The sequence below is a fragment of the Erythrolamprus reginae genome, chromosome 2 (genome assembly GCF_031021105.1).
Source record: "Erythrolamprus reginae isolate rEryReg1 chromosome 2, rEryReg1.hap1, whole genome shotgun sequence".
NCBI classification, from domain to species: domain Eukaryota; kingdom Metazoa; phylum Chordata; class Lepidosauria; order Squamata; family Dipsadidae; genus Erythrolamprus; species Erythrolamprus reginae.
Genome location: NC_091951.1, coordinates 2,582,265 through 2,608,359, shown reverse-complemented (window position 1 = coordinate 2,608,359; position 26,095 = coordinate 2,582,265). Strand labels below are relative to the sequence as shown.

At 48.0% G+C, this 26,095-nt stretch overlaps 1 protein-coding gene and 1 pseudogene across 1 annotated transcript; both read right to left on the bottom strand.

Moving 5' to 3' along the window:
• The window catches only part of LOC139162937 (H-2 class II histocompatibility antigen, E-S beta chain-like), a 644,095-nt pseudogene that overhangs the window by 560,851 nt on the left and 57,149 nt on the right, over window positions 1–26,095 (bottom strand).
• Window positions 1,533–24,703, bottom strand: LOC139163175 (centromere-associated protein E-like). The gene is made up of 4 exons (XM_070744138.1): window positions 24,614–24,703; window positions 20,505–20,614; window positions 3,753–3,850; window positions 1,533–1,575 (listed from the first exon to the last, which is right to left on the bottom strand). Exons 1-4 carry the CDS (start codon window positions 24,701–24,703, stop codon window positions 1,559–1,561), a joined length of 315 nt encoding a protein of 104 aa, XP_070600239.1. The 3' UTR covers window positions 1,533–1,558.

Sequence of the window (26,095 nt, the reverse complement as noted above, 5' to 3'; positions counted from 1 at the left end):
AAATACACAAAACCTAATCAAACAAACCAAAGATTACACTGATAACCAGTGGAAACATTTATTTAACTTTATTCATGAATTTTTTTCCCCATTTGGTATAATTAAACATCTTAAACATTTAAGAACATGGTACAAATTAATTTGTACGACAGAATCTGACGGTCACTGAGGCCTGCAATCAGAAACCTCTCTTACACCATCTGATGAAAGGCATTTCGTAAAGTTGTTTTCTTCAGATTCGGTTCTGTCTGTTAGAAAGAACAGTTGCTAGTTAAACTGAATTAAAATAACTAAAAATATTTGAGTAACACAATATAACCACAAGGGAATAGGTTGATTAGAGATGATAGATGTTTGGCTTTTTTTCCATTTTTAAAACATCACATTATTAATTTTCATGAATTTGAAATTAATATCCTTATTAGATGAGCAGTTAATTTAAATAACATGGTGGTAAACTACTTCCTGGGTATGCAATTTACTAAATGGCAAATTAAACTATGGCTTTCTTAGATACATTTGTGTCAGGAGCACTAAAGTGCTTCTATGTTGAAAGGATTGAATTGTGACATCACTGTTGCCTGTGGGGGGGACACCTTGTTGAGGACTCCTTTCATGTCCCTGTTTAAGTTTCCCATCAAAGTGATACCCATCCATCTACTCATGGTCACCTTTTTCAAACTGCAGTGTCGGCAGTATGTGATTATATCAATATATGTGGTACCTTGCTCAACACTAGTAACTATGAGAGGGATCTAGGAGTCCTAGTAGACAACCATTTAAATATGAATCAGCAGTGTGCAGTAGTTGCCAAAAAGGCAATACAGTTCTAGGCTGCATAAACAGAGGGATAGAATCAAGATCACGTGAAGTGTTAATACCACTTTATAAGGCCTTGGGAAGGCCACACTTGGATACTGCATTCAGTTTTGGTTGCCATGATGCAAAAAGGATATTGAGACTCTACAAAGAGTGCAGAGAAGAGCAACAAAAAAGATTAGGGGACTGGAGGCTGAAACGTATGAAGAACAGTTGCAGGAAATGGGTATGTCTAGTTTAATGAAGAACTAGGGGAGACATGATAGCAGTGTTCCAGTATTGCAGAGACTGCCACAAAGAAGAGGAAGTCAAGTTATTCTCCAAAGTGCCTGACAAAAAGCAATAGGTGGAAACTAATCAAGGAGAGAAGCAACTTAGAACTTAGGAGAAATTTCCTGAGAGTTAGAACAATTAATCAAGGTCCCTTCCAACTCTGCTATTCTATTCTTATTTATTTATTTAATTTGACTTCTATGCCACCCAACCCTGAAGGACTCAGGGCGGCTTACAACAGTATAAAACTACAAGTAATAGCAACAATAAAAAGAAGTCAAGAAAAAAAAATGAACTAATTTCTAAAATCCTAATTAAACTTAAGACAATTCAACAACATACGTACTGGTCATTCATACCAATTCAGACACATGGACAAGCCAGTGGTTGATTTAGGGCCCCCAGGCCTGTTGGCATAGCCAGGTCTTTCTGGTCTTACGGAAAGCCATCAGGGTCGGTGTTCCCTCTAAGCTGAGTTGTGCACTGTAGCGCAAGAGATTTAAAATCTCAGCCCAGACGATTGCAATTCTAGAATGGGCAAACTGTGCTGAGATTTTAAATTCCCGCGCTACAGTGCACAGTAAAGGGGGAAAGGTGGGAAAGAAAGGGGCCAATTGCAGTCCTGCTTTTCTTCCCACCCCTTTAACACTTCCTCCTTCCGGCTAGGGTGGGTAAGCCCCTTACCATGGGGGGTGGGGGTGGTTGTGGATCTGCTGAATGCGGTCCATCCGTGGTGGGGGGTGCAGGGCAGGCACAGGCAGCCCCAGGAGAGAAAGAGGGAGGGAGAGAAAAGGAGGGAATGAAGGAGGGAGAGAAAGAAAGAAAGAGTGAGAGATAGAAAGGATAGAGAGAAAGAGGGAGGGAGAGAAAGGAAAGCGAGAAAGGGAGAGAAAGAGGAAATGAAGGAGAGAAAGAAAGAGAGATAAACGAAAGAGAGAAAGGGAGGGAGAGAAAGAGGGAATGAAGGAGGGAGAGAAAGAAAGTGAGAGATAGAAATGATAGAGAGAAATAGGGAGGGAGAGAAAGGAAAGAGATGAGAGAGGAAGGAGGAGAGAGAAAGAAGGGGGAGTGAATTATGGATGTGAGAACTCGCACATGTGTGATAGCGCGCGCCCACACTTTATTTATTTATTTAGACTTCTATGCCGCCCAGTCCCAAAGGGACTGCCGCTCCGACACTATACTTTTCCGCCCACACCGAAAAAAATATTAGAGGGTACACTGATCAGGGTGGAGACCATACAGACCTCGGGGGGGGGGGGAGTTGATTCCATAAAGTTGGGGCAACAACAGAGAAGGCCCTCCTCCTCGGCCCTGCCAACCTGCATTGTTTAGCTGACGGGACCTGGAGGAGGCTGACTCTGTGTGCTCTAATTGGTCTCTGGGAGGTATGTGGCAGGAGACGGTCCTGTAAATAATATGGCGCTGAGCCACATAGGGCTTTATAGGTGATAACCATCTCCTTGAATTGTGCCTGGAGACTAATATTCTTGCTACTTCTATGGAGATTCTCAGTCATCCAGGTCATGACTGAGAATCTAGGTGCTTTTTTCAAGAGGCAACTGAACTTTCTGGACTTTCTGATTTTTTTCTTTGAAGATGTTTCACTTTTCATCCAAGAAGCTTCTTCAGCTCTAACTGGATGGTGGGGAATGGAAGGATCCCCACCATCCAGTCAGAGCTGAAGCAGCTTCTTGGAGGAGAAGCGAAACATCTTCAAAGAAAAAAACAGAAGGTCCAGTTGCCCCTTGAAAAAAACCCACCTATGATACGTCTTGGCTACTTCATGCAGTGAATAAACAATAACCACCCTACAATTTTCTCCATTATTTTTCCTAACGGTCATTACATTTTGTAGGAGTTGGCAATCCATACAAAAAAAGCAAACAGATCAGAAACCTGGGTGTCCAGGGGGAAAGCATTTGGATATTCCCTGATATTTCCCTGACATTTCCCTGTAACTTGTGATCTAGTTAAAGCGCAGTCCAGCCGTGGGCTACGACCTGGAAGGCAAAAAAACCATCGCCAAAACACGGGCTCACCTGCAGCCCCATGTGCGATTTTACTGTTTCCACAGGTGCAGCAGTAAAATTGCACTGGCCCCGCAAGAACTTATGAGCCACGGTGGCAAGCAGAATTTAGAGTTCCGGCTCGTAGCCCACCGCTGGCGCAGTCGTCATACCAAAACGGCTAAGCCGTGGAGAAATATCGGCAGCTGAGGGAGCAAGTTGTTGCCACAGTTATGCTCATTTTTGCTTGACTCTGACAGCAGTCCAATCGGTGGGGGTTTTTTACATGATTTTCCCCCCTGACTTTAAAACATTTTAATACAGTTTGTTTCCCCCCCTTGATTTATTTCATTTTTTCCACAAATTCCCTGATATTTCCCAAAACGCCGATTTCCCTGATAATTCATAGAAAACATAGAAACATAGAAGACTGGCGGCAGAAAAAGACCTCGTACTCCATCTAGTCTGCCCTTATACTATTTCCTGTATTTTATCTTAGGGTGGACATATGTTTATTCCAGGCATGTTTGCTGGCTCTGTTAGAAAGGGCTATTGCTAACATGTTGTAAGCCACCATGAGTCTAAGGAGAATGTCGGCATAAAAATCGCCCATTTCATACAGCCAAGAGATAACACCCCTTTTGTATTTACCTGTTTCGTCCTGTTCCTGTTGTGCTTCAGGAAGTTCTGCCTTCAACTTTCTTAACTGCTGTTCCCGATGTTCTGCCAGAGCTTTGGCATTTGCCCTTCTAGAACAGTAAAAGTTCAGTTTTAAAATCAAAGGACCGTTGAACTTACCTGAACGGTCTTCTCGATGCACTGCGAGGAGAGTCCAAGATGGGTGATACTTCAGCCTGATTGGTTAGGGACTGAGTTAAATTATAATATTAATTAGCTCCGCCCTGTAGCCACCCCCAATAGCTCAGTCAATAAAAAAACAAAGGAGTAGTGAAACCAACACAACTTTATTAACCTATGAACAAGTAATAACTGAGCCCCTGGGCCGACTGGCCGGGATGGGTTTGGACTCTCCTCGCAGTGCATCGAGAAGACCGTTCAGGTAAGTTCAACGGTCCTTCTCCAATGCACTGCTGCGGAGAGTCCAAGATGGGATATACCCAAGATCAAGATAACAGGGCGGGAGACGGCTGGACCAGGGGCGTATGAGATCTACACATCCTCTGTAGCACTCTTCAGCCAAAGGCCGCCTCCGCGGACCCAAACGTGTCCAATTTGTAATGTTTAACAAAAGTGTTCAGAGTGGTCCATGTAGCAGCACGGCAGATGTCCTCTAACGGAGCCTGTGTGGACCATGCTGCTGATGTCGCGGTGCTCCTTGTGGATTGTGCCGTAATGTTCCCCGGTATTGGTAATGACTTTGACTCGTATGCCGTAGCTATGCAAGACTTAACCCAACGGCTAATTGCCGTGGACGATACCTTAGTCCCCATTGATGATGGCGCAAAGGACACAAACAGAGCTTCGGTTTTCTGGAAAGCAGCTGTTCGTCGAATGTAGACCTTTAGAGCCTGCCTTACGTCCAGCTTATGCCAACGTAGTTCCAATGGATGTTGGCCATGAACACAAAAGTCTTGTAGAATAATCTCCCCGGATCTATGAAATATAGTGTTAACCTTCGTCAAAAAGGTTGGATCCAAATGTAAAATTACCCTATTTGGATGAAAAATACATAGATCCTGTCTGACCGACAGAGCTGCCAGCTCTGACACTTTTCTGGCAGATGTGATGGCCACTAAGAGTGCTTTTAAATGACAGTAGTCTTAGTGAAACCTGACGTAGAGGTTCAAATGGAGGTGCGGTTAGGGCCTCCAAAACTAAAGTAAGGTCCCATGAAGGGAATCTATGAACTGTTGGAGGACGCAAGTTGGAGGCTCCCTTCAAGAAATCTCTCACCCATGGATGGTGAGACATGGGTCTCCAACTGTCCATTTTGAGGATGGTGGAGATGGCTGCCACCTGCCTGCGTAAAGTATTGGGGGCTAGTGCCCTGTCTAGTCTGGCTTGTAAGAAAGCTAGGAGGTTCTCAACCGATGAAGACTGTGGGTTGAGTTGTCTGTCTGTGCAAAATTGACAAAAGGCTGTCCAAGTGGCTTGGTAGATTTGAGTGGTTGATGGTCTCCTTGTCGCTTGGATGGTCGAGATCACCGGCTCTGGCAGTGAAGCATGTCTCATTCTTCTCCCTTCAAGTGCCAGGTGGTCAGTTTCCAACAATGGGGATCCGGGTGGAGAACTGACCCCTGGCTGAGGGAGACGTGATGTTTCGGAAGGCGCCATGGTGGGGAGATGGACAGGTCCATCAAGTCCGCAAACCATGGACATCGCGGCCAGTATGGAGCAATAAAGATGACTTCTGCCCTTTCCGCTGTCAACTTGGCAATCACTTTGGGGATGAGACAAACTGGTGGGAAGGCATACAGCATTCCTTCCGGCCACGTAGTCCTGAGGGCATTGATCCCCTCGGCTCCCGGTGTGAGGGGAACCGAGAAAAGAAGCGAGGGAGATGTGTGTTTTCCGGAGTGGCAAAGAGGTCCACTAGTGGTGTGCCGTACCTGTTGACAATGATCTGGAATGCCTCTGTCCCCAGGTGCCATTCCGCTGGCTGCAGGGTGGACCTGCTGAGCCAGTCCGCCTGTATATTGTCCACCCCTGATATGTGTTCTGCTCTGAAGGAGAGAACATTCGCTTCTGCCCAGGACATGAGGGTCTCCGCTTCCTGCACTAGCCTGCCCGATTTCGTCCCACCCTGGTGGTTTATGTGGGATTGGGTGGCCACATTGTCTGTGAGAATAAGCACATCTTTGCCTTGGCACTGCGCCTGGAATGCTTGCAGGGCCAAGAATACTGCCCTCAACTCTAAAAGGTTGATATTGAACTCCGATAGGTCTTCGAGTGACCATAGACCTTGTGCTACTCGTGTGTCTGAGTGAGCCCCCCAGCCAGAATTAGACTTGCATCCGTGATGATGATCATTTCTCTCTGCTTGCGAAAGGGAAAATCCCGCAGTAGCGCTGGTGACTGCCACCATGGGAGGGAAAATCTGACCCTCCTGGGCAGGAATACCAAGCATGAAGAATGGCTGGAGCGACTTCGTTGGAATGGTAGAATTACTGGAGTGGCCTCGTGTGTAGGCGAGCCTAAGGCACAATGTCGATGCAAGAGACGAATGTCCCTAGCACCTGAGACAGAAAAGCCAAGGATACCTGCTTCTGGTGTTTCAGAAGATTTACCATGTCCCGTATCTTCTGTTGACATTCTACCGACAGATACACCTCTCCCACACGGGAATCTATCACTGTGCCTAAGTGAGGTAAACGTGGTCAGAGTCAGATGACTTTTGGTCAAGTTTATTGTGAATCCGTGACGTTCCAAGGACTATATTGTCAATTGTAGGTCCTCTAATGCCCTCCTGGGGTTTTTTGACAAGATGACAATGTAGTCTAGATATGCCATAAGGCGTATTGAGTTGGATCTGAGGGACGCTGTTAAAATGTCCAGGAGTTTGGTAAAAGTTCTCGGGGCGGAAGGTAAGCCGAAGGGCATCACCCGGTATTGGTAATGGTGTCCTTCGATGCAAAACCTCAGATATTTCCTGTGATCCGGGTGGACCGGCACATGGAGGTACGCCTCCTTCAAATCTATGGAGGTCATCCAATCGCCCCATCGGATGCTGGAAAGGATGGTCCGTAGGGAGTGCATCTTGAATCTTATGTATTTGACATATAGATTGAGCTGCTTCAGATTTAGGATTAATCTGCATCCCCCTGAGGTTTTTGATACTATAAATACTATCGAATAGTATCCCAACCCTCTCTGTTTCAGGGGGACCAATTCTATGGCCCCTATATCGAGCAGGTGCAGTACTTCTTGATGTAGAAGGTGTCTTTTTTGAGGGCAAGAAATCCAAGGGCATTGGAGGAAGCGTTGGTGCAGAAAACGGAGGAATTTTATTTTGAGCCCGTGGGACATGGTGTTGAGGGTCCAGACATCCGTGATGGTACCCTCCCAAGTCCCGGCAAATGATTGTAGCCGGCCCCCTATAGGAATGTTCAGTTCCAAGTCATTTTTGTCCTCGGAATCCCGTCTGATTGATGTTTCTGAAGGGCTTCGTGGTTTGCTGAAACTGTCTACCTCTGCCTCCAAAACCTCCTCTATCTGATCTGAAAGCAACCTGATTGTATCCCCCTGAGTATGACCTTGGGTTCTGGTTGGTCGTTGCGGGGGTCTCTTGCCGAAAGGGCTGCCTACGGAAGAAGGGTGTCTGACGTCTGTCTGCCCGCCTGGCGGATTTGGGCAGTACTTTCTTTTTGTCCTTATCCTCTATAAGGACTTTATCGAGCGCTTTACCGAAAAGTTCGGTGCTGTGGAAGGGCGCTGAGGCCAGACGCCACTTAGATTTGACATCAGCCTGCCAAGATCTTAGCCAAATCATACGTCGCGAAGCCAAGGTCGTAGCCATTGCTCTAGAGGCAAACTTGGCTGCATTCAGTGTGCCGTCCGCAGAGAATTCTGATGCCAATATCAGCTTACTAAGGTCCTGTCGGAGTCTATAGTCTTCTGGCCCCACCTTAGCCAGCATATCCTGGAGCCAGAGAATACAGACTCTATTGAAGAAAGAGGCGACCACGAGGCCATCTGATGAGTCTTGCGGGTCAGTGTTTCCGCTCTTCTATCATCCGGCTTTAGCCCCTCCGCAAGTTCTGATGGCACTACCGTGTTGGAAACTAGACTTGCCACAGGTTAATCAATTGTGGGGAATGCCAGGAGTTCTTCAATTTCGGGGTCGAAAGTATAGAAACGTCTTTCCGCTACAGAAGGTCCCATGGGCATTTAACCCCTTCCATAAAGATCTGCGAGGATGGAATATGTCAAGACTCTTTTTGTGGTTCCAAAAATAGGCGGGCAGCTGGTTGTAAGCCCGCGGCCGCCTCTGCTGGCTTTGTAGAACCACTTCTATCTGTGATCTGTTTAGCCTTTCTCAAAAGGATATCAAATAGGTAAGGCTTAAAGAGAGACACAGAAATTGGCTGTTCGGTTGGAGGATTTTCGTCTTCCGACAGCTCACATTCTTGGTCAGTGTCTACCTCGCCTTCGTCCATCTCTGACTCTGGAGGGAATGCAGAAGGCGGTGGTGCAGACCAAAGGTCCCTTCTAGAGCAGAGGTCCCCAACCGCCGGTCCGCGGACCGGGACCGGGCCGTTGGGGTTTTCCAGCCGGTCCACGGCACCGCTGCCCTCCCGGCAGAGGACATTATGCCGGACAGGGTGGGGCGTCGGGCAGGGCGGGGAGAATCAGGAGGCTCCTTTGGCGGCTGGGGGCTGCCTGGCTTTGTGATTTTGGCTGGGGGGGAGTTAGGAAGGTCCTACTTCTTCCCCCTCAGCCAAAAACTCAAAGCCTATCTGCTGGATACGGGCGATGAGCGGCGCCGAAGCCGGTGGCTGTGGCAGCTGCTGCAAGAGGCTTCTGCGCCGCTCTGTCCCACTCATCGCCCGTATCCAGCAGATAGGCTTTGAGTTTTTGGCTGGGGGGGGACTTAGGAAGGTCCTACTTCTCCCCCCCAGCCAAAAACTCAAAGCCTATCTGCTGGATACGGGCGATGAGCGGGACGAGCGGCGCCGAAGCCGGTGGCCGTGGCAGCTGCTGCAAGAGCCTCCTGATTCTCCCCGCCCTGTGGAGAAGTGTGGAGGGCTGTGTCACTAAGCTCTACCCCTCCATAACCCCACCCCCATTTGACCAAAGCCCCCCCCCACCGGGCCTTGGAAAACTGATCTAGCTTAAAGCCGGTCCCTGGTGCAAAAAAGGTTGGGGACCTCTGTTCTAGAGGGCCTGGACTGGCCGGAATTGGCTGTCTGTTGGGTGCTCACCGACAGTCCCTGAGTGTACGCGTTGGTCAACATCTCCTGGAATGCCTGGGGCATGATTTGCCACGCATCATTGGTGCGAAGGCCTGCTGCTGAAGGTGTGAAGGTTGCTGTCGGGTAATGAGGACCCAAGAAGGCCTGCAATGGTTGGAACCATGGTTGTGCTTGTAGTGTAGCAGTTTCCTGTCTCTGACTTAATTCCACTGGCTGGAACGCTGTGGAGTGGCGATCAGGTGACAAGTCAGCGCTATGCGCTGATGCTCTAGATCCCATATGTGCCCCAGGGGAGCTTGTTGGAAACCACTGAGGCAAAGCTGGTTGAGCCAAGGCTGGGGCTTGGGGAGAAGGGGCCCGATGCAGCGAGGCCTGCCGCTGGGCGGCCTCCAGCACCTTAATCCGTTTTTCTGCTTCCTTTATATCTGAGGATGAAGTCTTTGCTTTGGATTTTGAGGGATGTCCCTTGGTGCTAGGCCTTGTAGTCTTCTCTCTCCCGGCTAGAGATTCAGTGGCATTGTTGGATGCTTGATCAGCTATACTATAGTACTCACTATTCTGACAAGACTGTTGTTGAATATTCCTGGTATTTCCAATTTTCTGGAAATTAGTGACCAGTATTCACACAGAGACCAGATTGCTCTCACCGAGATCTGTGATTCTCTCAAAATGGCGAACGAGTGCCTTAGGGTAGGCATAGTCATGTAAGCCTCCCAAAATGGCAGGTGCGTGACGCTCCCAAAACGAGCGCACTTCTGTCAGCTTTACTTACTTTTTTTTTTTTTTGTAAAAATGGCAGGCGCTTGCTAGCTCCCGGGAAAACCGGCTGTTTAGGAACAGCGCTCTGCCGCCGCAGCGGCCTCTCAAAAGACGCCTTCGGCTTTAACAAGTCGGCGCCAGTGTTCCCTCTAATTTTTTTCCGGTGTGGGCAGAAAGGTAGTGTCTGAGCAGCAGTCCTTTTGGGACTGGGCAGCATAGAAGTCTGTCTGTCTGTCTGTCTATCTAAATAAATAAATGTGTGAGCGCACACTATCAGGCGTATGTGAGTTCTGACATCCATAATTCGCTCCCCCTCCTTTCTCTCTCCTCCTTCCTCTCTCATCTCTTTCCTTTCTCTCCCGCCCTTTCTCTTTCCGTTCTCTCCCTCCCTCTTCCTCTCTATCCTTTATATATCTCTTTCTTTCTCCCTCATTATTCCCTCTTTTTCTCCCTCCCTTTCTCTCCCTCCCTCTTTCTCTCTATCCTTTCTATCTGTCACTCTTTATTTCTCTCCCTCCTTCATTCCCTTTCTCTCCCTCCTTTTCTCTCTTTCCTTTCTCTCCCTCTTTCTCTCTATCATTTATATATCCCTTTCTTTCTCCCCCTCCTTCATTCCCTCTTTCTCTTTCCCTCCTTTTCTCTCTTTCCTTTCTCTCCCTCCCTCTTTCTCTCTATCCTTTATATCTCTCACTCTTTCTTTGTTTCTCTTCCTCCATTCCCTCTTTCTCTCCCTCCTTTTCTCTCTCTTTCCTTTCTCTTCCTCCCTCTTTCTATCTATCATTTATATATATATATATCTTCCTTTCTTTCCCTCCTTCTTTCCCTCCCTCCCTTTCTCTCCCACCCTCCCTCCCTCTCCCTCCCTCTTTCTCTCTATCCTTTATATCTCTCACTCTTTGTTTCTCTTCCTCCTTCATTCCCTCTATCTCTCCCTCCTTTTCTCTCTTTCCTTTCTCTCCCTCCCTCTCTCTCTATCCTTTATACATCTCTTTTTCTCTCCCTCCTTCATTCCCTCTTTCTCTTTCCCTCCCTCCCTCTTTCTCTCTATTCTTTATATTTCTCTTTCTTTCTCTCCCATCGAGTTGGCGGCATGGCCGGCGGATTCGCCCCCCACACGGATGGACATCGGGCTGGCGGCAGTGCCAGCGGATTTTTCCCCCCCCCCGCACGTACGGACATCGGGTTGGTGGGCGGATTGCTCTCCCCCAGCACGTACGGACATTCTGGGAGAGCAGCGTGCTTTTTAAATTTGGGCTGGCGGGCTGGCAGCGCGCTTTTCAAATTCGCTGCTTTCCTGCACCTCTTTCCTGGGCAGGGGGGGGAGGCAGCCACCTTCTCCCCCCCCCGCCCAGGAAAGAGGTGCAGGAAAGCAGCGCATTTGAAAAGTGCGCTGCTTTCCCGGAAAGCCGACTTTGATGGCCGGCATGCCCTCCCCTTGGCTCTGCCTCCTGCCGCCGCCGTGCAGCTCACCTCAGAAGCCTTGACGCTTTGCTGGCCTGCACGGCGTGGGGGAGGAGGCGGAGGAGGCCGATTCCGGGCCCGTCGCCCCCGGCTCCAGGGGGCAGCTTCCAGCACGATGGCTGGGGAGGAGGCCAATGCTTCCTCAACGCCGAAGGGAAGCGGAAGGGCATGGGTGGAGATGGGCGCGGCCGACAGCAGAGCCCAGGAAGACGGGGCTTTCTCTCCCACCAACAGCTTGAGAGGGGCGGATCAGCTGTCTGTCGGGGAGAAACCCGCTCCGCGCCAGCTTGGAAAACTCTGGGCTGTCATTAAAATTTGCCTGCGCTATAGCGCGCTGCGCAACTTACAGGGAACTATGTCTGTTCTGGGTCCTATTCTTTTTAATATGTTTGTGAGTGACATAGGAGAAGGTTTGGTAGGGAAGGTTTGCCTATTTGCTGATGACTCTAAAGTGTGCAATAGGGTTGATATTCCTGGAGGGGTCTGTAATATGGTAAATGATTTAGCGTTACTAGATAAATGGTCAAAGCAATGGAAACTGCAGTTTAATGTTTCCAAATGTAAAATAATGCACTTGGGGAAAAGGAATCCTAAATCTGAGTATTGCATTGGCAGTTCTGTGATAGCAAAAACTTCAGAAGAGAAGGATTTAGGGGTAGTGATTTCTGACAGTCTTAAAATGGGTGAGCAGTGTGGTCGGGCGGTAGGAAAGGCAAGTAGGATGCTTGGCTGCATAGCTAGAGGTATAACAAGCAGGAAGAGGGAGATTGTGATCCCCTTATATAGAGCGCTGGTGAGACCACATTTGGAGTACTGTGTTCAGTTCTGGAGACCTCACCTACAAAAAGATATTGACAAAATTGAACGGGTCCAAAGACGGGCTACAAGAATGGTGGAAGGTCTTAAGTATAAAACGTATCAGGAAAGACTTAATGAACTCAATCTGTATAGTCTGGAAGACAGAAGGAAAAGGGGGGACATGATCGAAACATTTAAATATGTTAAAGGGTTAAATAGGGTTCAGGAGGGAAGTGTTTTTAACAGGAAAGTGAACACAAGAACAAGGGGACACAATCTGAAGTTAGTTGGGGGAAAGATCAAAGGAAACATGAGAAAATATTATTTTACTGAAAGAGTAGTAGATCCTTGGAACAAACTTCCAGCAGACGTGGTTGGTAAATCCACAGTAACCGAATTTAAACATGCCTGGGATAAACATATATCCATTGTAAGATAAAATACAGGAAATAGTAAAAGGGCAGACTAGATGGACCTTGGGGTCTTTTTCTGCCGTCAGTCTTCTATGTTTCTATGTTTCTATGGTCGGTGCAGCTACTGTTCTTCTCAGAATTTCCTAAAAGCCGATGCAAGCTCTGCTGCCGCGCTGCTGAAGCCGTCAGCTGTGAAGCGGCATCTGAGAAGCTAAAAATAGCTTTTTCCTCTCCCCGAGCCTACGGAATGCCGGTAATTAACGCAGTTTCCATGTTCAGGAAATGGAAGGGGGGTAATCAGAGGAGGAGATGGGGGGGTGCCACGGAGGCAACAAACCCCCTTATGCCCCAAACATGTGGAGAGGTTTGGCCACGGAGGCTAGGTACCTCAAGCTTACCAGTGGCTCTTATTGCAGAATTAGGTTCTAAGGTGGGGTATGGCCACAGAGGCTAGGGACCCGACCTGGAACGAGAGAGATTAGAGCCAGACCCCTGGGCAGTGCTCTCTGAGAGCAGGGGCCCCGAGGAGGTAGATGAGGATCAGGCTTTACCCACGGAGGGCAGGGGCCTGTACTCTTCTGTCTTCTTCCATTGATATCTGTAGAGAAAAAAACAAGAAGGAGAAAACAATTATTAATTACATTACACAAAAATAAACATTTATTACAGAAGAGAGAAAAACTCTAGTCCCTATCACTACGACTGACTTTTTTAGACTGAGCTATTGGGGGTGGCTACAGGGTGGAGCTAATTAATATTATAATTTAACTCAGTCCCTAACCAATCAGGCTGAAGTATCACCCATCTTGGACTCTCCGCAGCAGTGCATTGGAGAATTATCAATTATAATAATAATAATTTATAATAATAATAATAATTTATTAGATTTGTATGCCACCCCTCTCCGAAGACTCCGAATTATCTTAGTCTACCATTCTACAGATACAATAGTCTACAACGTTTGTGAATGGAAGATGCAGAACAATTTGGGACTGTGAATTATTTTTTTAAAATGCAGTACCACAATGTTTCTCTTCAGCTGTTCCTGCACTCTTGAACAAGTAAGTCTTAAGTACAGTGGTACCTCATCTTACGAACGCCTCTTCTAACAAACTTTTCAAGATACGAACCCGGTGTTTAAGATTCTTTTTGCCTCTTCTTCCAAACTATTTTCACCTTACGAACCCAAGCCGCTGCTGCTGGGATGAAGGGGTTTCTTTTTTCCCCCTTTTTTGAAGAAAGAAAAGGAAGGGGTGGCTTGGAGGGGGAAAGACTGCATTTAAATAACTAGGAGAACAGCGTGTTTGCAGGCACTGAAAGAGTGTCTTTTGAAGAAAGAAAAGGGAGGGGCGCCCCCCTTGCCTTTCTTCCTTCCCACTCACCCTTTAGCCTAGCCTTGCTTCTTCCACCCGCCCCCTTTAGCTGCTCCTCCCTGCCCTCTGTTCGCCTCCCTTCTAAAGTTTGGGATTTTCCTGAAGGATTTGCACGCATTATTTGATTTTACATTGATTCCTATGGGAAACATTGTTTCATCTTACGAACTTTTCACCTTACGAACCTCCTCCTGGAACCAATTAAGATCGTATCATGAGCTACCACTGTACTTGATTCCCAATAAGTGGTCTGCAAAGGTCGTCTACTTAGTGGCTCAGCTGCAGAAATTAAAATAAATCTTTGAAATAGTTGAGAACTTATGAGATTTGAGAAGTTCTTCAGGTGAGTAGACAAAAAGAACCGTTGTACCTACCTGAACGGTCTTCTCAGTGCACTGGAAGGAGAGTCCAACATGGGTATTACTCCAATCCTATTGGTAGAGACTGAGTTAAAAATTTACATATTAATTGAGCACCGCCCCCTCTGCTCTCCCCATGAGCCAGTTTTAAAAACGAAAAACCATAGTAAGAGGATAACCAAGTTTTATTGTAACAACCAATAACTGACTAACTGCCCACTCCGGCGTCCCTGCACCCATAACGCTACCGGGTGGGTTTGGACTCTCCTTCCAGTGCACTGAGAAGACCGTTCAGGTAGGTACAACGGTTCTTCTTCATTGCATCTGGAAGGAGAGTCCAACATGGGATATACCAGAGATTTACGGCCCATGGGAGGGAGAAGGTCTTGTCAGGGACGTTGGAGATAAACAAACACGTTGCAACACACGTCTCCCAAATGCCGCCTCTGCTGAAGCGAAGGAGTCCAACTTATAATGTCTTATGAAAGTCGATGGTGCCGACCATGTTGCAGCCCTGCAGATGTCATCTATGGACGCCTGGGTAGCCCAGGCCGCTGAGGTCGCCGCACTCCTCGTTGAGTGAGCAGTCACTCCTGTTGGCACCGGTTGGTTACGAGCCCTGTATGCCTCCGCAATACAGTCCCTGATCCAACGACTAATGGAAACCGATGAAACTCCAAGTCCCTCTTTATCAGATGCAAAGGAAACAAACAACTTTTCCGTCTTTCGAAAGGTTTCTGTGCGTCTAATGTAAATCTTGACCGCACGGCGTACATCGATCTTGTGCCACCATAATTCCGACGGGTGGCTGCCGTGGGTGCAAAAATCTGGAAGAATCAATTCTTGTTTCCTATGAAACTCTGAGTTGACCTTCGGTATAAAGGAAGGGTCCAACCTTAGCACCACCCGGTCTGGATAAAAGATACAGAGGTCAGGGCGTACCGACAAGGCAGCTAACTCCAACACTCTTCGGGCCGACGTAATAGCCACTAGGAAGGCCGTTTTAATTGACAGAAGTCGCAAAGGTATAGATCTCAAGGGCTCAAATGGTGGTTTTGTCAAGGCCCTGAGAACCAACGGGAGGTTCCATGATGGAAACCTCCGAATCGGTGGAGAGTGTTGATTCGATGCTCCTCGTAGAAAATCCTTCACCCAAGGATGATAAGCCAGGGAACGGACTCCCTCTACTGGTATCATGGTTGCGAGGGCCGTCACATGTCGTTTTAAAGTGTTGGGCGCTAGCCCTCTGTCAAGACCGGTTTGTAAGAACTCCAGAACTGTGATGACCGAAGCCTGTCCAGTATTGATGTTTTGTTTGTCGCAGAAACTGCAAAAGGCCGCCCAGGTTGCCTGGTAAACCCGAGAAGTAGATGGACGCCTTGCAGCCTGCATAGTGTCGATGACCTTCTCTGGTAGTTTCAAGCCTCGTAACCTGACCCGTTCAAGTGCCAAACGGTCAGTTGTAGCCACTGGGGATCTGGATGTTGAAGTTCCCCTTGACTAAGGGATATCATTTGGTCCGGAATTCTCCAAGGGCTTGACACCGACAGTGCCACCAGGTCGGAGAACCACGGTCGTTGAGGCTAGTGTGGGGCCACTAACAACACCTCCGCCTTCTCTCGCAGGAGTTTCTCCACCACTCGTGGTATCAGATTCGTTGGCGGAAATGCGTACAGCAGTCCTGGCGGCCAGGATGTCCGGAGAGCATTGACCTCCTCCGCTCCTGGCTGTGGGAATCGAGTGTAGAACCTTGGAAGCTGGGCGTTCTGGGAGCTGGCGAAAAGATCCACCAGCGGAAGGCCAAGCCACTTCACCGCCTGTCGGAAAAGGTCCGGGTCCAGCTTCCACTCTGATTGATCCAAGGTGGACCGACTCAGCCAGTCTGCTTGTGTATTGCTGATTCCCGCGATGTGTTCCACTGTTAGGGACCGTAGATGTTGCTCGGCCCAGTGGAATAGAGCCTCCGTCTCCTTCATGAGACGCTGCGACCTTGTGCCCCCTTGATGATTCAAGTGGGCCCTGGTGGCCACATTGTCCGTAAGCACCAACACGTGCTGTTGTTGAACCAGGGGTGTAAATGTCTGTAGAGCCAGGATCACAGCTCTTAGTTCCAGGAAGTTTATGTTGACCTCGGTAAGGTCTTCCGCCGTCCACAGTCCTTGAGCCATGTGGGCTCCGACGTGAGCACCCCATCCGGTAAGACTGGCATCGGTGGTCAGGATGATTTGATCCCTTGTCTGGAAGGGAGATCCTCTGCTGATTGCTGCCGATGTCCACCATTTTAGGGAGTCTCTGACCTTCTGGGGTACCTGGACCCGTCTGTGACAATGGCTTACCTTGGTCCTTTGGGCAGGAAGCAGGAACCATTGCAATGTTCTGATATGGAACCTGGCCCAGGGCACGATGCCAATGGCGGATACCAGGGTTCCCAGTACCTTTGACAGCAGCGAAAGTGGGACTGGTCCCCGCTGGATACTGGCTATCAAGTGTCTGATGTTGTTTTGCCTCTCCTGTGAGAGTGACACTGTGCCCTCCTGAGTGTCTATAATCGCTCCTAAGTGTAGGAGTCTGGTGGTAGGAGTCAATTGGCTTTTTTCCACATTGACTGTGAACCCGTGAAGTTCCAGCGTATGAATTGTCTCGACGAGATCTCTCTCTGCTGCTAGTCTGGACCTGGACAAAATAATTATATCGTCCAGGTAGGCCATGAGTCTGATGGATCGAGCTCTTAAGCTTGCGGTCAATACGTCCAAGAGCTTCGTAAACGTTCGTGGGGCCGATGACAGGCCGAACGGCATAGCTCTGTATTGGTAGTGTCGTCCCTCGGTGCAAAATCGAAGGAATCTACGATGGTCCGGATGAATCGGGACATGCAAGTAGGCCTCCTTGAGGTCTATGGATGTTAATGTATCCTGTTTCCGGATAGACGCTAGAATGGCCTGCAGCGAGTGCATCCTGAACCTCCGGTATCTTATGAAGAGGTTCAGTTGCTTCAGGTTGAGAATCAACCTGCAGCCTCCTGAGGATTTGGGAACGAGGAAAATCATGGAGTAGAACCCCTTGCCCTCCTCCTGCTGCGGGACCAGTTCTATTGCTCGAATGTCTAGCAGGTGTGAAATTTCCCTGCGCAGCTGTAGTTTCTTTTGAATGTCCTTTATGAGCGGGCAGTGTAAGAAGCGGCTGGGCGGTGGCTGTATGAATTCCAGCCTGAGCCCTTGTGTGACTGTAGCCAGGGCCCATCGATCGGAGGAAGTTGACTGCCATGCCCTGCCAAAGTCCTGTAGTTTTCCTCCTAAGGGTTGAAGCGTGGCCGAGTCACTTCGTGCGCTTGAACCCTCTTGAGGTGTTGCCACGAAAGGGTCTTCTGGACTGGTGGTAGCCTCTCTGCCTGTCCTGAAAGGCGCTGCGGTCGCTCCTATAGGTCTGCTGATTGTACTGGCCTTGGGAAAAGGAGCGTTGGCCCTGATTGGAAGCCGTGTTAGGGTCCCATCGAAAGGTCTGACGCCTGGAATAAGGAGTAAACCTTCTGTCCGGCCGTCTGTTAGCTCTAGGGAGGACCTTCCTCTTATCCTTGTCCTCCACTAGAACCTTCTCTAACAAATCTCCAAAGAGGGTGGAGCCCTGGAAGGGGCCGGAGGCCAGGCGCCATTTGGACTTAAGATCGGCCTGCCAATTTCTCAACCACAAAAGGCGGCGTGATGACAACGTGGTTGCCATGCTCCTCGTGGAAAATTTGGCCGCGTGAAGAGTGGCGTCCGCCGAAAACTCGGTCGCCGCCAATAATTTACTTAAGTCCTGGCGGAGACGCCCGTCTTCGGGCCCCAGTCGAGATTGCATCTCTTTGATCCACATTAGTGACGCTCGGTTGATGAACGATGCGGCTGCTGCCGCTCTGAAGCCCCAGCCGGACATCAGGTGCGCCTTGCGCAGCAACGTTTCCGCTTTTCTCTCCTCCGGTCTGAGATTTTCCCCTGTCTCCGAGGGAACCAAGGCGCTGGAGACAAGCGTTACGACCGGCTGGTCGATCGGGGGGAATTCAAGCAGTTTTTCCACCTCCTCGTCGAAGGTGTAAAATTTCCTCTCGATGTTGGAAGGGCCTTGTGCCACCGCTGGTTGCTGCCACGGTCTCTTTATGCCCTTTACGAATATGCCTGAAGCAGGAAAATGGTCGGACTCGGGTTGGGGTTCGTCCAGTAGCGCGGCCGAAGTTTGTTCTGATTCAGCGGCCTCTGCTGCTTTGGCAGCACCCGGGAGGTTCATTACCTGCTTGGCCTTAGATAGTAAGGTTCTGAATAACGCCGGTTTAAACAGGCCAACTGAAGGTGGCTGCTCCGGTGCATTTTCATCCTCTGAAAAGCCAAATTCCGGGTCACTGTCCTCAAACTGATCCTGTTCCTCTAGCAAGGACCCCAAACCCGAGGGGGGCGGTGCCGACCAAGAACCCATCGTTTACTGGGGGGGTCTCCCGTACTGTTGAGCCCCCGGTGCCACGTTCTGCGAGTATGCATTCACGATGAGGTCCTGTAGATCTGGAGGCAAATTTTGCCACGCCCCAGGCTGGAATCGCAAGCCCGCTGCCGTAGGGGTGAAGGTGGCTGTTGGCCCCTGGTGACTCCCTCCGGTAGGGCCCGCTGAACCTGGTCTAGCCCAGGATGTGCTGGGGGAAGGCATGCTCTGAGGCAGGGGCAGGAATTGCCGGTCTGGAGACCAATCTCCTTCTGTTGTCACCCCTGTAGGCCCGAAAGTAGGTGGGGGTGATAAGGGGTCTGAAGGATGTCTCTGGCCTAGAGGGAGCCCCGCTTGGGATGGGTGCAATGCTGCCTCCAGCTTTTTTCCCAACACTTTAATGCGCTTCTCAGCCTCTTTGATGGAGGAAGAGGAGGCAGATGAGTGAGATTTCGCCTTTTTCTTAGGCTTCCCCTTAATCTTTTCCTTGGAAGGGGCAGGAGAGCTTGGGGCATCTTTCCCTTGAGTCTCCTCCATGGTACTCACGACTGCCAGGCAATGCAATTCAGGCTTTCTTGCCGTCTAACCTCCGGTAGCTTTATCTGGCTCACCTCGTCAGAGTAATTCAGCGGGGAAAAATGGCGCCCTCGGTTGCCCGGGATTTGCGCTTGCGCACTAGGGCGTCCCAGCCCGTTCGCGCCTAATTGGCTTGCCGCCAGCCGCTTTTCGCGCCCAAAGACACTTTGCCGCTTTAATTATCCCCAAACATGGCGGCGCCCAGCCTCCGCGGCTCCGTGGGCTGTCGCTCGGGTCTCCCCGACTCTGAGGCCTCCCAGTCTGGGTCAGGCTGCCCGGTGGACTGGTCTCTTGCCCCTGGTTTCGGTGGCTGCGGCTGCCTCTCTAGCGGCTCGCCGCGTTATTCCCCTCATCAGCTGTGAGGCGCTTGGCTTCGTCTCTCTCAGCCTTCGTCTTTACGAGCCGGCTTCAAGCCTCACATTGGGGGGGAGCGGACCCCCCCACCTTCGGCTGACAGCCTCGGTATGGCCTCGGAGGCCAGGGACCCCCAGGCTGGGTGCTCCTCTACGGGGTGTTCCCTCTGGGGGAATGCAATACCCCTGAGGAGGTTCGTTGGGGGTGGTGCCCGCTGAGGGCAGAGACCCCAGACCGTCTGAATCCTCTTGTGTCTTCACTCCTGAAAAACAAAGAAAAGGGATTAAAACGGTAAAAAAGGCAATTCATTCACAATTTATTTTATTAAACCTTAAGCTACAACTCAGAATGTCTCTACTCAATGACTGAGTTTTTAAAACTGGCTCATGGGGAGAGCAGAGGGGGCGGTGCTCAATTAATATGTAAATTTTTAACTCAGTCTCTACCAATAGGATTGGAGTAATACCCATGTTGGACTCTCCTTCCAGATGCAATGGAGAATCATGGAAAATATAGGCATTTTTTAATTTTAAAAAAACTTGAAGTCCTAGAGATGCCATCTCAAGAGACTTGCCCAGTGTACAAAGAGGTATTGGATTAATGCTCCATGCCTTATGTAGTGGTCTATCTAAATGGCGAGTCTGTTGTTCTATAGTCAAGATGGTGAATCTATGGCATGCATGCTACAGGTGGCACGTGGAGTCATATCTGAGGGCACATGAGGCGTTACCCTGTCAACTCCAGCGCACTGACCAGCTGATTTTCAGCGCTCCAGAGAGTGGGAGAGGCCCTTTTTGCCCACGGAGCCTGTGATGGGTGAAAAACAGACTCAACATCCCAACCAGAAGTTTGTTTCTGAAAACATCATCTCCCCCCACCCCCAACAGGCCTACCAGAGGTCTGGAGGCTTCAATGGCCTTTTGGCACCCAAGCAAAAATGATTTGCCCTCGCTGCTCTATAGAATTGCCTTTCCAATGAAATGGAACTTACTCTTGATCAAACAATTTAGGTTGCTTCATTCTTGCCCTCTCAGCTTTAGCAAACTGAGTTTTCAGGTCTTCAATTTCCTCATATATTTCAGCACCTTTATCCACCTGGGCCTAGTAAGAAAACAATCTCTTGAGAAGGGAAAAACAGCAGCTGCATATTTCCAAATGCCCAATAGGCACTGTAGAAAAATGAAACCATATTTACATATTAGGTAATAATAATAATAATAATAATAATAATAATAATAATAATAATAATAATTTATTAGATTTGTATGCCGCCCCTCTCCGAAGACTCGGGGCGGCTCACAACAGACGATAAAACAATATATATAGGCACAAATCTAATATTTTAAAAAAAACAAAACAAAACACTATATCCCTCTTCAGATCAAAAGTAATGATGTCAGGACCACTGTCAAATGGAGATTTGGATCAGAGTTAGCACCCTGTCAAATCAGTAGGAGCCATAACTGATCTGCAAGAAATTGTGCTTCCATGGTTTCATTCTACAAATGACTGAATTGCATAAAAATACTAGAGAATACTAGAGGCCAAAGTTGTAGAGCACTTTCTAATACAATTTCATGTATATATAAAATATATATGACGGTCTTGGTATATTCGGGTTTCTTCCCGTGTAGGATTCAGAAAATTCTGGCGACGTTTCGACAAGATAGAAAAACATCCCCAAAATATGAACAAGCGGGATGATACCTCCCGCCTACCAGACATCTGGAAACCAGCCCTCATTAACAAACGTATCCCAGCCATAGAAACTGAAACCAAACTCAGAACACACGTTGCAAAACAACCAAGTAGCCTGCAAGCTCGAACTACTCAGGATATCACCCCTAATCCACAATCATTAACTAATCAACATACCTCAGTTAAATCAACGACCCCAGGTGTTACCCCACTGACTCACCAGGAAGTTTCTACACAGCAGGCAATTGCTGAGCCATCAAACCACACCCAGCCACCAGTATTTATAGAAGGATGGCAGCTCAGGTCTTCCTGTGTTCGCCTTAGAACAAGGACAGAAGGCACCAGCCTGAAGATGACGAGTGGGACCTCGTCGAAACGTCGCCAGAAATTTCTGAATTCTACACGGGAAGAAACCCGAATATACCAAGACCGTCATACCTGTACCAATGAAAATCTACAAAAACATATATATATATATATATATATATATATATACATTACTCCACAAAACAGAGAATTTATATAGAAGAATTTCTCTAGAAGCTATCGAAATTGAGAGAAGACCCCTTTGTCTAAATAAAAGAGATGATACCTCCCGCCTGCCAGAGATTTGGAAACCAGCCTTAAACAAAATAAACACTTCATAATAATCAGCATGTCAATCCTTCTAATAATTATGATTTTAGAATTTTATATTTGGAAATTAGCCTTAAACAAAACACCTCAAAAAAAAAAAAATCTCCATATCATTCCTTCTAATAACTATGATTACACCAACCAATCAGATCACTGAAACGTGGTCACCCAATCTATTTGCTACATTCAAAGCAAATCTCCACCCCCACACTACATACTAGGAAGAAATGTCAGTTGCAAACATTCCATTTAAAACAACACAGAGATTGGAACTACAGCCTGAAGATGGTGAATGTGATTTCGCCAAAACGTCGCATAGACATGCAAAACATTACACAGGGCAAAACCCGAACTCAGAACAATCTACATATATATATATATATATATATATATATATATATATATATATATATATATATATATATATATATATGACGGTCTTGGTATATTCGGGTTTCTTCCCGTGTAGGATTTGGAAATTTCTGGCGACGTTTCGATGAGGTCTCACTCATCATCTTCAGGCTGGTGTTTCTGTCCTTTTTCTCAGGCGAAGACTGCGAGACCTGAGCTGCATTCCTTCTATAAATACTGGTGGCTGGGTGTGGTTTGATGGCTCAGTAATTGCCTGCTGTGTAGAAACTTCCTGGTGAGTCAGAGGGGTAACAATTGGGGTCGTTGATGTAGCTGAGGTATGCTGGTTAGTTAATGGTTGTAGATTAGGCGTGATGTCCTGTGTAGTTAGAACTTGTAGGCTGCTTGATTGCTTTACAATGTGTGTCCTGAGTCTGGTTTCTGTGGCTGGGATATGTTTGAGGGCTGGTTTCCAGATGTCTGGTAAGCGTTTGTTTCCGTAGATTTTCACGGGTATATGTGTGTAGATTGTTCTGAGTTTGGGTTTATATATACACAAACACACCAATACATATACCTTAAAAATATAATATAGTTATTATATGAATATAATACACACATTTCCCAATCAATCAGAATTCAACATCCTATTTTTAACATCTAAACTTGCTGTCTTTTCTTTCTTTTCTCCACACTCCACACTCCACTCTCTATCTCCTTCTCTTCTCCCTACTTTCCTTCTCCTTCTCTCCCCCTTCCTACCTCCCTCTCCTCCTTCCTCTCTGTTGTAGAGCACTTTTATTTTCTTTAAGGAGGAGTGTGCTAAGGCTGGGAGGAAGTACAGTGGTACCTCTACTTACGTTCCATGACCAGGTTCTTAAGTTGAAATGTTTGTAAGAAGAAGCAATTTTTCCCAAAGGAATCAATAATGTGTGAGATTGGGGAAGCCACAGGGAGGGTGGAGGCCCTGTTGCCTCCCAGAAGATTCCTAGAGAGGCCCCATGGAGGCTTCTCCCAGCCTTTTCTGGCCCGGTTTCCTCCCAGGAGATTCTAGAGAGACCCCACAGAGGCTTCTCCCCACTTTTTCCGGCCCCGTTTCCTCCCAGGAGATTCCTAAAGAGGTCCCATGGAGGCTTCTCTCTGCCTTTTCCAGTTACAGTTTTGGAGGCTCAGGTCTGTAAGTGGAAAATGGTTCTTGAGAAGAGGCAAAAAAAATCTTGAACACCCCCTATCTAGAAAAGTTCGTAAGTAGAGGTGTTTGTAGGTAGAGGTACCACTGTATAGCATGGTCCGAAAGGAGCTGATAGTTCTTTTTGTGTAGATTTGCCTTACAGTGTCCAGCAACTCAGAATAAAATTGCATGAATCAATTCCCCCTGGAGATTAGAACTGCCCCCACCAGTGTTCCCTCTAATTTTTTTTTTGGGGGGGGGGGCGGAAAAGTATAGTGTCTGAGCGGCAGTTCCTTCGGGACTGGGCGGCACAGAAATAATAAATAAAATAAATAAATAAATAAAAACCCACCCTATTTTGCCTCAGAAAATTTCAAAATAAAATACTGTACTGTGTGTCTATAACAGTGAGCTCATAATAGGGCAACTCTATCAATATCAAAATGCCACTTAAATAGTTGAGCTACTTTCAAACTAGATTTTGATTTTCTTTCTCTCTTCCTTACTCCCATTCTTTTTCTTTCTCTTTTCCTTCCTCTCTTTTTTCTATCTGTTTCTCTCTCTTCCTCTCTCTCTCCTTCCCTCTCACTCTTTCCCTCTTTTTCTCTGCCTCCTTTCCTTTGAATTTCTCTCTCTCTCCATTGTGCTGCGTGGGGGGGGCAGCTGTTAGCCCCTCGCCTCCACCGCCTCCTCTTTCAGCACCCCGCTGTTTGAGCCTGCTTACAGGGTGCTAGTGGAAGATCCGGTGGGAGAACCTTTTGCAAAAGATAGACAATCTGCTTTTGCAAAAGGTTGGCGATCGGCTTCTGGGCAGAGTGCACCATGGCTCACTGCTCAGCTTAGAGGGAACTATGGCCCCCACCCTCTTTGCCTTTCACAAGCTGTTGAAAACCCACCTATGTCGCCAGGCATGGGGATGATTGATATACCCCTTAACTATTACGGTTTATGTATGGTTTAATTGGGTTGTGTGACTATTTTAATGATAAGGGTTTTTAATTGTCTTTTAAGTATTGGATTTGTACACTGTTTATTATTGTTGTGAGCCACTCCGAGTCTCCGGAGAGGGGCGGCATACAAATCTAATACATTATTATTATTATTATTATTGTTGTTGTTGTTGTTGTTATTTGCAGAAAAGGTGTGAAGATTTAAGACATTTGTATGAATCCCATGAATCAATATTTTACCTCCAACATGAAACATCAAAGTAAAGAAGTCATTTCTGTTAATCCATACAATACCTTGAGTAATGCATTTCTTAAGGAATTTTCTTTTTCCTCTAATGCAGTTTGAAGTCTGAAGACTTCGGACCCGGAAGCTCTTACTTCCATTTCTAGTATGGTTATCCTTTTCTCCTTTTCCTGGAGATTTTTTTCCCTTTCCTTTATTATCCTTTTTTGTTCTTCTACTTTACACTGTTGATTCTTTGCACAAAGAAAGTTGTGTTATTAGGAAATTGAGAAGAGGCAAAAAAAATCTTGAACACCCCTATCTAGAAAAGTTCGTAAGAAGAGATGTTTGTAGGTAGAGGTACCACTGTATAGCATGGTCCGAAAGAAAGAAAGAAAGAAAGAAAGAAAGAAAGAAAGAAAGAAAGAAAGAAAGAAAGAAAGAAAGGTGTGGGCGTGCGCTATCACACATGAGCGAGTTCTTGCATCCATAATTCTATCCTTTCTATGTCTCCCTCCCTCTTTCCTCCCTCCCTCTTTCTATCTATCCTTTCTATCTCTCCCTCCCTCCCTTTCCTTTCTATCTTTCTCTCCCCCTGCCTTTCTCCAAGCCCTTCCTTTTCCCTCTCCCTATCTAACTACCTCCTCTCCCTCCTTTCTATCTCTCCCTCCCCCTTTCTCTCTCTCTCCCTTCCTTCATCTTTCTTTCCCACTCTCTCTCCATCCCTCTTCCTTTCACTCTTCCATGATTCCTTCCTTCCTTCCTCACTTTTTTGCTCTTTCTCTCTCCCTCCTTCCCTCCCTCTATGTCTTTCCCTCTTCCTTCTTCCCCCTCTTTCTCTCTCTCTTGCTTTCTTTCCCTCTCTTTCTCTCTTGCTTTCTTTCTCTCTCATTCTCTCTCCCCTCCTTTTTCTCTCTCTCTCGTTCACCACGCCGGCAACAGAGAGAAAAAGAGAGAGAGAGAGACAGAGAGAGAGTGGAGGGCACCGTTGTCTTCGCCTCCTTCCGGCTCTGCAGCTAAGAGGCAGCAACGGCTCCGGCAGCAGTAAAAATAGGCCGGGCTTCAGGAACGCCTGCCCTGCCTCTACTGCAGCCCACTTGCTGGAAGTCTGGGACGAAGCGCTCCCAACGAAGGGGCTGCAAGAGGGGTGGGGCGGGCATTCCCGAAACGGACAGAGAAAGCCCTCTCTTGCAGCGAAAGCGCTCCCAGCCAGGGGGCTGCGAGAGAGGGCTTTCTCCGTCCGTTTTGGGAAAGCCCGCCCCGTCCCTCTCGCAGCCCCTGTGTGGGAGCGCTTTCGTCCCGAGGAACTGAAGCCGCCGCCACAGCCTCAGCCGCCACCGTGAGAGAACTCGCGCCCCAAAGCAGGGGACAAGCGGAGGAGAGGGGGCGGGCGGGGGGCAGGGCTGAGAGGCCAGGAGCGCAAGGGGGCCGGAGGCACCATGGAGAGGCAGGGGCGGCCGCGGCTCCCTTCTATTGCCTGCGCCTCCCTGCCCGCCCCCCCACGCGCGACCGAGGAAAAGGGTGTGCGCGGGGGTATATTGGAGCGCGCGTGC